General features: G+C 51.3%; 1 protein-coding gene across 1 annotated transcript in view; it reads right to left on the reverse strand.

Moving 5' to 3' along the window:
- Positions 1-12,568, reverse strand: part of FADS2 (fatty acid desaturase 2) — a 43,953-nt gene that overhangs the window by 8,329 nt on the left and 23,056 nt on the right. The window contains exons 6-7 of the mRNA XM_003419648.4: positions 4,765-4,825; positions 4,217-4,293 (exon numbers count right to left, since the gene is read on the reverse strand). Coding sequence (XP_003419696.1) covers positions 4,217-4,293; positions 4,765-4,825 — 138 coding nt within the window. The remainder of the gene's footprint in view (positions 1-4,216; positions 4,294-4,764; positions 4,826-12,568) is intronic.

The following is a 12,568-nucleotide window of genomic DNA, read 5'->3' on the forward strand; positions in this document are numbered from 1 at the left end:
GTTTCTGTAATGCAGTAGTCAATACATATACCTACAATGCAGGTCAGAGTCCTTGGGTAGCACAGTTAACCACTTGGCTACTAATCAAAAGGTTGGCAATTCAAAACCGCCCAGAGGAGCCTCGGAAGAAAGGCCTGGCAATCTACTTCCAAAAGATCACAGCCAGTGAAAATCCCATGGAGCACGGCTCTACTCTGACAGGCATGGGGTTGCCATAAGTTGGAGCTGACTCGACAGCAACTGTTTTTTGGGTTTTTTGTTATAATGGGGGCATGTGCTCACTTATTTATTTTTGTGTCAAGAGTGATGGACTACCAAACGGAGACCACTGAATTCTGGGGTAGGTGGGGAAGGAGACGCAGTGAAGCCACCTGAGCAGAGCAGTCAGATAGATGGGAGGAGACTCAGGAGAGGTGGGACTTGGAAGTCGACAAGGTAGAACTTCAGGAGGGAGTGGCCAGTGGTGGCCAGTGGCCGAATGGCCCTGTTGAGATAGAGCAAAAGTCCAGGGTGCTGAGCCTGGAAAGCATCCCGGAGTGTGGCCACTGGTAACTTTGCCAGGATGGTAAGAATCCCTGGGAAGCCCTCCTCAAAGCCCTTGGAGTTCACCAGCCCCGCGATTCTCAGCCTCCGCACTTTGGACATTTTGGGCCAGGTTATTCTCTGTCAAGGTCCCTGGGTAATGCAAAGGTTTGAACCCACCCAGCAGCTCCACGGAAGAAGGGCCTGGTGATCAGCTTCAGTAAAGACTGTTGCTGTTGAGTCAATACTGACTCATGGCAGCCCCATGTGTACACAGTAGAACCGTGCTCCGTGGGGTTTTCAAGGCTGTGACCTTTTGGAAGCAGACCATCGGGCCTTTCTTCTGAGGCACCTCTGGGTGGATTTGAACTGCCAACCTTTCAGTTAGTACTCAACCGTTGAACCGTTTGTGCCACCCAGGAACTCCTGTTGACAGGCTTAGTCTGCTGCTATTTTATACACCAGAGCCCAAGGCTGGAAGCCTATCCCCTCCTGGAAGCCTGAATCCTACTCCCCCAGCCCTGGTGAGGGCAAGGCCTCCGGTTCCCACTGCCAGATGGTTCCCTGGGCCCTGAAAGGACTGAGGTGCCCTCTCATATTTCCCTAGCGCTGCCATCAGATCCTTCTGGGACACAGTCTGATTGCCTTTCCTGCTGTCCCTGCTCATTGCTTTGTCCCTTGGGGAACAAGTGCAGGGAAAACGATCAAATATTTACGTCAAGCGTCATCTGCTGTAACCCAGTGCCGTCGAGTCGATTCCATAACAGACTGATTAAAATACCCCCGGCACTATCCCTGACCCAGCACAGCAGGGCTCAGTTCCCATTCTCATGTGAATCCTTCCAAAACCCAGGGGGGCCTCTGCGGAAACAGCATTGACCACAGTGGCCCATGGTCTGGCTTGAAATTTGGGCCACTCGGCTAGTCCAGAAACTTGGAGTCAGTTACTCCCTCTCTTGCCCTCACTGGCCAGAGTAACACAGGGTTAAACACCCTCACGTAGGTGGCAGTGTTTAACTGTGCCTGGAACACAGTAAGTATTGGCAAAACGTTCACTTTTTAGAAAAGAGTACATCCTAGAAGTGAGTGCAGACAGATTTCCTCCTGGCCAGGGCTGGTGGGCTTTGAGTCATACCTCCTCCCCAAACACCCCTACCTGCTCCTGACGTCACCAGGCACGGCCCCTTTGCCCATAATTTCAATGGCAACATCAGACAAAATACTTTGAAGCTCTTAAATTACTAGACAAACATGTTATTACTGTTTGGTGCCGTCAGGTCAATTCTGAATCTAGTGATACCATGTGACAGAGGAGAAATGCCCCATAGGGTTTTCTTGGCTGTAATCTTTACCGAAGCAGACTGCCAGGTCTTTCTCCCAAAGAGTAGCTGGTAGATTCAAATAGCTAAACTTTCGGTTAGCAGCTGAGCGCTTAACTGTTGTGCCACTAAAAAACAAACAAAAAACGAAACCGTTTGCCACTGAGTAGATTCCGATTCATAGGACAGAGCAGAACTGTCCCACAGGGTTTCCAAGGAGCACCTGGTGGATTCAAACTGCCGACCTTTTGGTTAGCAGCCACAGCTCTTAACCACTGTGCCATCAGGGTTTATGTTGCTCCACTAGGGCTCCTCAAACATGAGGTGTTGTCATTTGAAAGAGAGAGAGTTGGCTGGTTGTGGGGGGAGTATAGCAAGTGGCATCAGAAGGTTCTAGTCTCCAGTGCACCACCTGGAGTCACTTGGTTATTACAGATTGAATTGTGCCCCCCCAAAATATATGTTGTAAATCCTAACCCCTACACCTGTGAATGCAGCCCCATTTGGGATTGGTATGCCAAAGATGACATACCCCTGTAGGTTATGTCTTAAACCAATCATTCTTGAGATATAAAAGGAACTCCTTAGGCAGAAAAGCAAGGAAGCTCAAATGGAGAATGACGGATGCCAGATGGAGATCTCCAAGGAACCAAGGAGGAGAAGCTCAAAGAGACAAAGCTTTTCTCCCAAAATGAACAGAGAGAGTCTTCCCTCAGAGCCAGTGCCCTGAACTCGGACTTCTAGCCTCCTAAACTTACCGATGAAGATCATAGACCACAACCTTCAGTATGAATTACGCTTCAACATAAAGAAAACAAAAATCCTCACAACTGGACCAATAAGCAACATCATGATAAATGGAGAAAATACTGAAGTTATCAAGGACTTCGTTTTACTTGGATCCACAATCAACGTCCATGGAAGCAGCAGTCAAGAAACCGAATGATGGATGTCACTTTGAGGACTAAGGGGCACCTGACCCAAGCCATGGTATTTTCAATTACCTCATATGCATGTGAAAGCTGGACAATGAATAAGGAAGACTGAAGAAGAATTGATGCCTTTGAATTATGGCGTTGGAGAAGAATAATGAACATACCGTGGACTACCAAAAGAACGAACAAATCTGTCTTGGAAGACGTACAGCCAGAATGCTCCTTGGAAGCGAGGATGGTGAGACTTTGTCTCCTGTACTTTGGACATGTTATCAGGAGGGATCCATCTCTGGAGAAGGACATCATGCTTGGTAAAACAGGGTCAGCAAAAGAGAGGAAGACCCTCAACAAGGTGGACTGACACAGTGACTGCAACAATGGGCTCAAACATAACAACAATTGTGAGGATTGTGCAGGACTGGGCAGTGTTTCATTTTGTTGAACAAAGGGTGGCTATGAGTCGGAACTGACTTAACAGCACCTAATAACAACAAAGACAAACTGTGAGAAAATAAATTTCTGTTCGTTAAAGCCACTCACTTGTGATATTTCTGTAATAGCAGCATTAAGAGACTAAGACTTTGGGCAAGTCTTAAACTTTCAGAGCTTCAACATTCTCAGGTGTTAAATTGGGTTAAAAAATAATAACAAAAGGCCAGTGAGACCTGCCAAATCTAGTTAAGTTGACTGTCCACTCGTCTGCCCCTCCTGTGCCCCTGTCACAGTGAATCCCACTCCCCCAAACCAAGCTCTGCCTGTGCCCAGTACAGTTAGTTTATTCAATCAGCTTATTCAATCCTCTTATGGGAAACCAAGCCTGCACGTACGTAAACCCAAGGATATGCTGAACAGCTCGCTCTGGGGTCCCTTTCTTTCTCTGGAAGCAGAACCCGGAGGCTCCTTTGAGCCTGTCTTCTTAGCCAGTGCCTGGCTTCTCCCCATTTTCCAACCAGAGGGCAGTGGAGCCTAGTTCTCAGGGCCACATGGAGAAAACGGGAGGATGATGGCATTACCACATTGTCTTCAGGAACTTTCTCAGGGGGCTCCGCAAAGACAGTGGCTGCTCTGGGGGGCCCCAGTGTGTGATGAGGGGGATGTTCTTTAGGACGGGCCTGCTGTGGCATCCCTGACTCCTGGTAGCCTCAGAGAAAGTCCCTTCCTGAGTGTGACAAGGCAGCTACCCATGCGGAGGAGATACCTGGGTCCACCAGGCCACCCACAGAGGCCCTAGGGTCCACTCACCCCAGTCTCTCTGCTCCCACGCCCAAGCCAGGCCTGCCACCCACATATCACCAAGTCCCCCCAGCCAGGCCTGCCGCCCACTCACCACCCAGTCCCCCCGAGCCAGGCCTGCTGCCCACTCACCACCCAGCCCCCCGGAGCCAGGCCTGCCGCCCACTCACCACCCAGTCCCCCCAGCCAGGCCTGCCGCCCACTCACCACCCAGTCTTTGCGAACAATCATGGTCATGATGATCTGATACTGGAAGTACATGGGGATGAGCAGCGGCGGGCCAACTGCGGAGACAGCAGAGACGTTAGAGGTGTCCCGCCCGCTCCCTCTGAGCAGAAGGATCAGAATGCTGAGCGGGTGTCTGGCTCTGCACCTCATAGGCAGGGGCAACCAGGGACCCTGGGGCCCCAGACAGGAGCTGGGAGCCTTTCCCATCACTGATGGTATGCAATCAGCACCCACACCCTGCCACCCAAGGGTCACTGAATGGGTGACCTGGGGTAAGCATTGAAGACTCTCTGAGCCTCAGTGTCCCCATCTGTAAAATGGGGCTAGAAGGGCTAGGCCAGGCTGGCTGCTGCGGCTCCTCATTCTCTAACAAGTGGCCGGCCCAAGGTTTAGGTTGTGGGAACACCTTCCTTGGGGAAGGCCTCACTTTTGGACTACCTTAGCTGTGTGTCAGCGGGAGGGGTGGATGGGCACTCTGGGTGAGAGGAGGGCCTGGGTTCCGGGATGGGGGAGGGAGCAGTGCTCACTCAGGAAGAAGTACTCGTGCTGGTGGTTGTAGGGCAGGTATTTCAGCTTCTTCTTGCCGTACTGAGGAGAGAGGAGAGATTGTGAGCTCCTGGCACCCCCAGTCCCAGCCTCCACACCCTCCCCCACCTCAGGGCAGCCTCTGTCCCTTTCTGTCAACCTGTACCCTAGTCCTGCCAATGCTGGTGCCTCTCCTACCCTCTGGGCTCTGGGCCACTCCAGCTAACAGCCAGTGATATTTCCTTAGCCTCAGCTGAGCACCCAGCCCCGAGCTGCATCCTGTTCACCCCTCGACTCATTCAGCTCTCCACAACCCCTCGAGGCAGGCGCTTCGGGGGCCGAGGCTCAGAGTCAGTCACTGACCAAAGCCACGTGAAAAGTGGGCCAGGCTGGGGTCTGAATGCCCAAAGCCAACTCAGAGCCCTTGTGACAGGCACTAAACAAGTGTGTTTGTTGAGTGAATGTACACAGGCACAGCTCACACAGCGGCAGACACATGGGGTGGCTCCGGGGTGTCTCCGCTCCTTGGGGAATGAGCAAAGCCCCCTGGTCACACTGCTGAGCCCGCCTCAGCCAGGAGAAGCTGAAGTGAGGGCCTGGGGAATCGTTGACAGTCACCAGGCTGGGAGCGCCTGCCTCTGCTCGCGCTAATCCCACCACCCCAGGTGGAGGCTTTACCCTGAGGTTGCCAGCAGGAGCGATGAGGCCACAACAGGTCTTCCTCGAGCCATATCTGGTATCTGAGCTTCCTCCAGAGGCACCGGCCCCCACCCCATTGAGCCTGCACTCTGCCACCCAGAGACTCCAACTGAGGGGGGCCAGGCAGAGGCTTGGGGATGCTAATTATATGAAGCTGCTCAGGCCACTCGGAAGATGAGCCAAGTATGGCCTTTAATTCCATGGGCTAGTCACAGGGGACCAGGTCACCCTGCTCCTCAGAGACTGTGACCAAAAGGTGAGGCTCGCCGGGTGGCACCTGAGATTCTGGGGTCATGTGGGGAGGCCCGGGCATGGCACCAGATGACTTGTTCAACTCCGCCCTGCTTCTCACCAGCCCCGACCCCTGAGCAAGTCTCTGAGCCTTTCGGGGCCTGCCTTGGCCCCCAAATCACTGGATGTGAAGAGGGGCCAGACAGAACATGGATGCGGCTGCCAAGTGCTAACCCCTGAGACACTGTCCCCACCTGCCACTCCCGTATCCAGGGGCAGGAGCTGCCCTCCCCGGAGGGGTCTGGCCCTGCTTTGTGGTCAGGAGATCAAAGCATGTTACAGCAGGAGAAACCTTGGCTGTCGTCTAAGCCACATCCTTTTTCTCCAGGTGAGAGCAGGGAGGGAGTGAACCCTCAGAATCACAGGGAGTCACAGGATCCCCACAGAGAGAGACCCTGGATCAAAACAGAGTCTAGCGTGTCCCCAGGACGTGCCTCTCAGCGCCAAGGGCATGTTCACAGCACACCTGGCCAAGGCACCACCAGAAGCTATCGCTTTGCTCCCTGTGGCCCCCTAAGCCTTGTCAGGGATCCTCACTCGAGCCCATAAAGGATGTCATTTGCAGAAGACTGTCACCAGGGCTGGAAACCCTGGTGGCATACTGGTTAAGAGCTATGGCTGCTAACTAAAAGGTTGGCAATTCGAATCCACCAGGCGCTCCTTGGAAACTCTATGGGGCAGTTCTACTCTGCCCTATAGGGTCACTATGAGTTGGAATCCACTTGACAGCAACAGGTTTGGTTTTTTTGGTTTGGTCACCAAGGCCAGGGCTGAGGATGGCCTTGGAGAGGTCCGAGCTAGGGATGACCCAGAGGGTAGCTCTGACGATTTCCGGGGGCTGGGAGGGGGGTGATCAGGAAGGCCTGGCAAAGGGGGTTGTTGTTCAGTGTTGTTGAGTTGCTTTTCGACTCATAGTAACTCCGTGTGACAGAGTAGAACTGCCCTATAGGGTTTTCTAGGCTGTAATCTTTTTTTCTTTTTTTAATTTTTATTGTGCTTTAAGTGAAAGTTGACAAACCAAGTCAGTCTCTCATACAAAAACTTAAATACACCATATTCCTAGTTGCTTTCCCTCTAATGAGACAGCACTCTCCTTCCCTCCATTCTCTATTTTCATGTCCATTCGGCCAGCTTCTGACCTCCTCTGGCCTCTCCTCTCTTCTCCAGACAGGAGCTGCCCACATAGTCTCATGAGTCTACTTGATTTAAGGAACTCACTCTTCACCAGTATCATTTTCTATCCCACAGTCCAGTTCAATCCCTGTCTGAAGAGTTGGCTTTGGGAATGGTTCCTGTCTTGGGCTAACAGAAGTTCTGGGGACCATGACCTCTGGGGCTCTTAGGCTGTAATCTTTACGGTAGCAGATTGCCAGGTATTTTCCTAAAGAGCGGCTGGCTGGGTTCAAATCTCCAATCTTTCAGTTAGCAACCAAGCACTCAATCATTAGCCACCAGGGCTCCTAGGATGGGGGTGCACCCCTGAAATGGCCAGCTTGGGGTGACTGCAGTGGCCTGGGGTTTCTGGGAACCCATGACCCACAGAACAGACCTCCTGGCCCTGCACTAACCTCCTTCCAGAAGACAGGGAACAGGCCCACGGTCAGAAGGCCCTTCCACCACATCTCTGCCACATGGGGAGTCCTCTCCGTAGGGTTCAGCTCCATGTGGGGAGTGAGCTCAAAGGGCAGCCCAGGCAGGTCAGCAGAGACCAGAGGGTTCCCGCAGAAGGACTGAGGTTGGCCAAGCAGGTGTGTGCAGGTGGGGGAAGCCACCTGGGGAGTTCACATGAAGCTACATTTGCTCAGCAAGACACTGTTGTCATGGCTTTATGGTGGTCTTTGGGGTATGATAGAGATTATAGGGCTGAAGCTCCCCTGAGCTTCCCCTGGCTGGTGGGCACTGCTGGCTCCCTATGGGCTCCCATTTCACCCCTAAACTGACCTACAGGAGCCGACAGTATTTCTTGGCCCCTGGCAGTAACAGGCCTCTCCATTGGGGCTGAGGTCTGCTGATTCCCGGCCTTAGGGACAGAGGTTCAGGATCCGGAAACAGATTTGTGATCTGAGCAGACGGCTTCAGCTCCCTGAGCTTCGCCTCCTCGTCTGTAAAACGTGTAGTGCATGCACGGGGCTGTCAAGGAACCAGCTGGTGAGGTAGATGCAAAAGCACTTTGGGACTGCCACGAGATACTTGTCATGGCTACACGTGTGCGTGCACAGGATGCCACGCCACACCACTGCTTGCCCGTTCCAGTAAACTGGCACCTCCCATCTTGATGACCTCAGTTGGGGGCAACTAAAAGGTCATCTGTGAGGGCAGGGCTGACCCACTGCACTCGTCCCTGCAAACCAGGAGAGCCAACTGCAGGCTAGGTGAGGCCACGCCCTGCCATGTGCCTGACCTGACTTGGGTTTCACACTCTGGCTCTTTGTCAATACCTAGCTGTATAAGGAGCCCTGGTGGCGCAATGGTTAAGCCCTCAGCTGCTAACTGAAAGGTTGGTGGCTCAAACCCACCCAGCCATTCTGTGGGAGAAAGACTTGGCGATCTGTTCCCATAAAGATTACAGCCTACAAAACCCCACGGGGCGGTTCTACTCTGTTACATGGAGTTGCCATGAGTCGAAAACCGACTCAACAGCACCCAACAACAGCAAGCTGTATATGGAGGAAGGGTAGAACAGGAAGAAGTATTTTATAATGTTCCAGGCTCGGGGGATGAACTGAGTTACCATCAACAAACACATTTACTGAGTGCCTTACAGGTAGTGGCCCTGGCAGGGTCCCGAAGGACACACAAGTTCTGGCTTTGGAGCCAGATGGCCTGGGATTGACACTGTCTGTTTTTTTTTAGCTGTTACATTCAGTAAGTTACTTCATTGCTGACAACCTCAGCTGTTCCATCTATGAAATGGGGTGGTTGCTCCTTCCTCATGAGTTGGACAAGTACTAAGTGATGTCACACTTGGACAGTGCTGGCCCCTGCACTCACTCACTCCCCAGCCTTCCTCCCAACTGGGGACCGCAGGGCCTGAAGGCAGGGTATGGAGGAACCCACAGATCTCCACTCCTCCAGGGGAGTCCTAGTCATACCCAGGAGAAATCCCAGGAGACAGGGTCATGGGGTCCCTGGGTGGTACAAATGGTTAAGCATCCAGCTTGAAAAGTTAGTGGTTTGATTCCACCCAGAAGTGGCCTGGAAGAAAGGCCAGGCAATCTACTTCTGAAAGCCCAGCCACTAAAAACCCTACAGAGCACAGTTCTACTCTGACACACATGGGGTCACGTAAGTCAGAATTGACAACAACTGGTCAGAGTCCTGGGGTTGTGGGAATGGTTAACATGCTTGGTTTTGAAGAAAGGCTGAAGGTTTGAGACCACCGAAAGGAACCTCAGAAGAAAGGCCTGGTAATCTACATCCAAAAAAACCCAAGCACTGAAAACCCTATGGAGCACAGTTCTACTCTGACCCACGTGGGGTCCCCATGAGTCAGAGTTGACTCAATGGCAACTGGTTTTTAGGGCCCTGGGGGAGGAGAGGCAGGGAGACAGGGAGTACTTCCCATTATTGGTCTGCAGATGAGGGGGCTGGTGGCTTGCTATGGCCAAACTCCAGGTAGGAGACAGTGGCACACACAGGGCTTGCCTTGAGTAGGGGCGGTGTGTTCCCAAGTTGACACCGATAGCAGAGGACTCTGGCCAGGGTCAGGGGGAGGAGGGGAGCTCGCAGTCCCGGTGGCCTGGCTTCCCCGAGGCAGGCTGACCCTTCTGTGGTCTACCTCTCCACAGGCCACATGGCCAGGCTTGGATGACGGGCTGAAGGGGTGTCAGGGGCCGGAGGAGGGGACCTTTCAGCTTTGGAACAAAATGTCTGAGGAATGACAAGAGCCTTCCTTGTCTGCCCAGGGTTGGGGGAGGAGGGCTGTCACACAGCCAAGTCCCTTCCTCTGGGAACCTGCAAACTCACACAGAGAGCTACGGCGACCTGGCAGCCCAGGCGGGAGCAGAAGGGAGGGACCCAGTGTGCAGTCTGTTCCGCATGAGGAGGAACGGCAGCTTTGGCCTGTTCAGTAGGCCTGCCTGAAGCAGGAGGCCCGGAGAGACAGCTGCAGACAGGTGGCGGGGCAGAGTCCCAGTGTAGGAACACAGGCGGGGGGCAGGGGGCTCTCCCAGCTTCTGAGAGCCCATGTACAGTGCTTCCAGGATAATGGCCTTTCCATTCCCCTCAACGATTAAAAAAAACCAGACCAAACCCATTGCTGTCAAATCGATTCCGACTCACAGCAACCCTATAGGACGGAGTAAAATTGCCCCGTAGGGTTTCCAAGGACCAGCTGGTGAAGTTGAACTGCTGATCTTTTGGTTAGCAGCCGAGCTCTTAACCACTGTGCCATCAGGGCTTCCTCAATGATAAAGCAAAAATAGAAAAGGATGAGCAAAACAAGACTGCCATCGATATCACCACTATTGAATTCTACGAGAGAAGTTCCAGCCAATGTCATAAAAATCAAGCTGGAAATAAGAATGGGACTGTCAAAAAGGTAAGGAAAAGACTAAATTTGTACAATTTTCAAGGATGTGATCGTCTACCCAGGAAACTCAAAAGAAAACGGAACTGACAAAACCCAACTGAAAAACAGCAAGATTTATAGACAGGGATGGACACTAGTTGGACACAGAGGCCAGTGGTGGTTCGGTGGCAGAATTCTTGCCTTCCATGCGGCAGGCCAGAGTTCGATTCCCAGCCAGGACACCTCATGTGCAGCCACCACCCGTCTGTCAGCGGAGGCTTGTGTGTTGCTATGATGCTGAACAGGTTTCCGCGGAGCTTACAGACTAAGACGGACTAGGAAGAAAGGCCTGGGGATCTACTTCCCAAAACTCAACCAACAAAAACCCACTCAGAAAAAAGTTATAAATTCAAAAATGAAACCATAAAAAACTGAAAATACAGGGTGATAAAAATTTATTTTTGGAAACAGTGGCTACAACTGCACAGCATGGTAAGTGTGGCTAATGTCACTAACGGTGCACTTGACTCGCTAAAACATTTCCCGTAATTAAAAAAAAATAATAATAATAATAATATGAACAAAGAATTTTCTAAGCTTAAAAGAAATTAATCTCCAGGGAAGGAAATGAATACATTTTGCTACATTAAAACCAAAAATCCTCCTGGAAGTCATTGTTGTTGGGCGCTGTAGAGCTGATTTCAACTCATAGCGACCCCATGTGACAATGCAGAACAGTCCCAGAGGGTTTTCTAGGCTATAATCTTTACAGGAGCAGATGGTGAGGTCTTTCTCCTGCAGAGCCCCTGGTGGGTTCAAAGCACGAACCTTTCAGTTAGCGGCTGAGCGCTTAACCATTGTGTCACTAGGGCTCTTCTGGAAATCGTAAACAAGGCCAAAAAGCAGAAAATTAACTATAAAGCGAGTTTTTCTGTCAAGACTCCCCTGTTTCAGTAATTCCATGCTGGGCTGCCCCTTGGCACTGGCTGGCTGGACCAGTTTGTTTATCTATCCCGTAAATAAGAGCTGGCATCTTGCTCCAGGTGCTGGGATGGTGGCTCCAGACCCCAAGGCCTGGCCATCTCTGGGGCCGGATAGATGACCCTGGTGTGGTGGATGGGCCCGGCATGAAAGAAGTGTCCTCAAAACCAATCATCACCTCAGTCAAAAGACCAGAGCCCCTTCCAGGGCACCACAGCCCTGTGGGTGCCAAGGCCCGGTTCAACCAGGAGCCCAGGAAACCATCAACCCTTTTCCCCCATGAATTTGTGAGAGAGGATTTCCATGGTCTTCCCATTGCTATTGGCAACTGAATCACTAGATCTCCACAACCTCCCACCTCACTGCCCCAGCGCCAAAGCTATAGCAAGGGGACGTTGGAAGAAGCTCCACTGGCTACCACGCAGAGAGAAGAAAAGAAGCCTTCTTGCCAACATAGCTGGTGAGTCTGTTTTGTGGTTACAGACACAGAGAATGTCTGTCAGGATGCCCAACTACTTGACAACACGAAGCCCTCAACGATAAAGGGAAGCCTTTGTCTTCGTTTATCAGAAGGCAACAAGTTAAGCCAGTTCTATCTATACACCTCTAATCAAAGCCAACAAATTTTCCTAGAAGAAACACAAAAGCTTGTATTTTGGCAGAAAATAAAATTCCTGCCCAGCCAAAAAGACTCAATGCTTCCAAAGTACTGAATTTTGGCTCATTTTGCCTAAATTGGCTAAATCACAGAAAAGCCATGTTTCTGCTCAGATAGTCTCTTGGAAACAAGAAGAGAGAGAGGGGGTACAAACCAGAATTGGGGGAAGAGGCTCTCTGCTCTCACTGTTCCAAGTCTCGGATGCCAACACAGTTGGGGATACTACTGTGTTCAAGAGGCAGCTCTTTACCGAGGACTAATTCCTTGTTTGGCAAATGCTCACTGGCCCATACCCTGCAGCACTGTGATTCTTAAGATTTGCGTAACAGCAACAAGGATCTTCTAAATGTTGGTTTACATAATTGGTGTATTTCCAAAAAAGCAAAGCATATGTCAATTTTTTTTTTTTTTGGTATACTGAACTTTACCAGTCCTTCTCAGAGAAAGGCTCTACCTTAAAAAAATGTTAATTGAAGGTATTCTTTAAATGCTTTGGGGTGCTTTTATTAAAAGGAAATTTAAGGTTTAAAGACTTTCTCAGGGCAATAGTTTTGGGGTTCTTCCGGCCTCAATGGCTCCAGAAAGTCTGGGTTCCATGAACATTTGAAATTCTGTTCCGCATTTTCCCTCTTTTGATCAAGATTCTGCTCTAGACTCTTTGGTCAAA

The sequence above is a fragment of the Loxodonta africana genome, chromosome 7 (assembly GCF_030014295.1).
Source record: "Loxodonta africana isolate mLoxAfr1 chromosome 7, mLoxAfr1.hap2, whole genome shotgun sequence".
Taxonomy (NCBI): domain Eukaryota; kingdom Metazoa; phylum Chordata; class Mammalia; order Proboscidea; family Elephantidae; genus Loxodonta; species Loxodonta africana.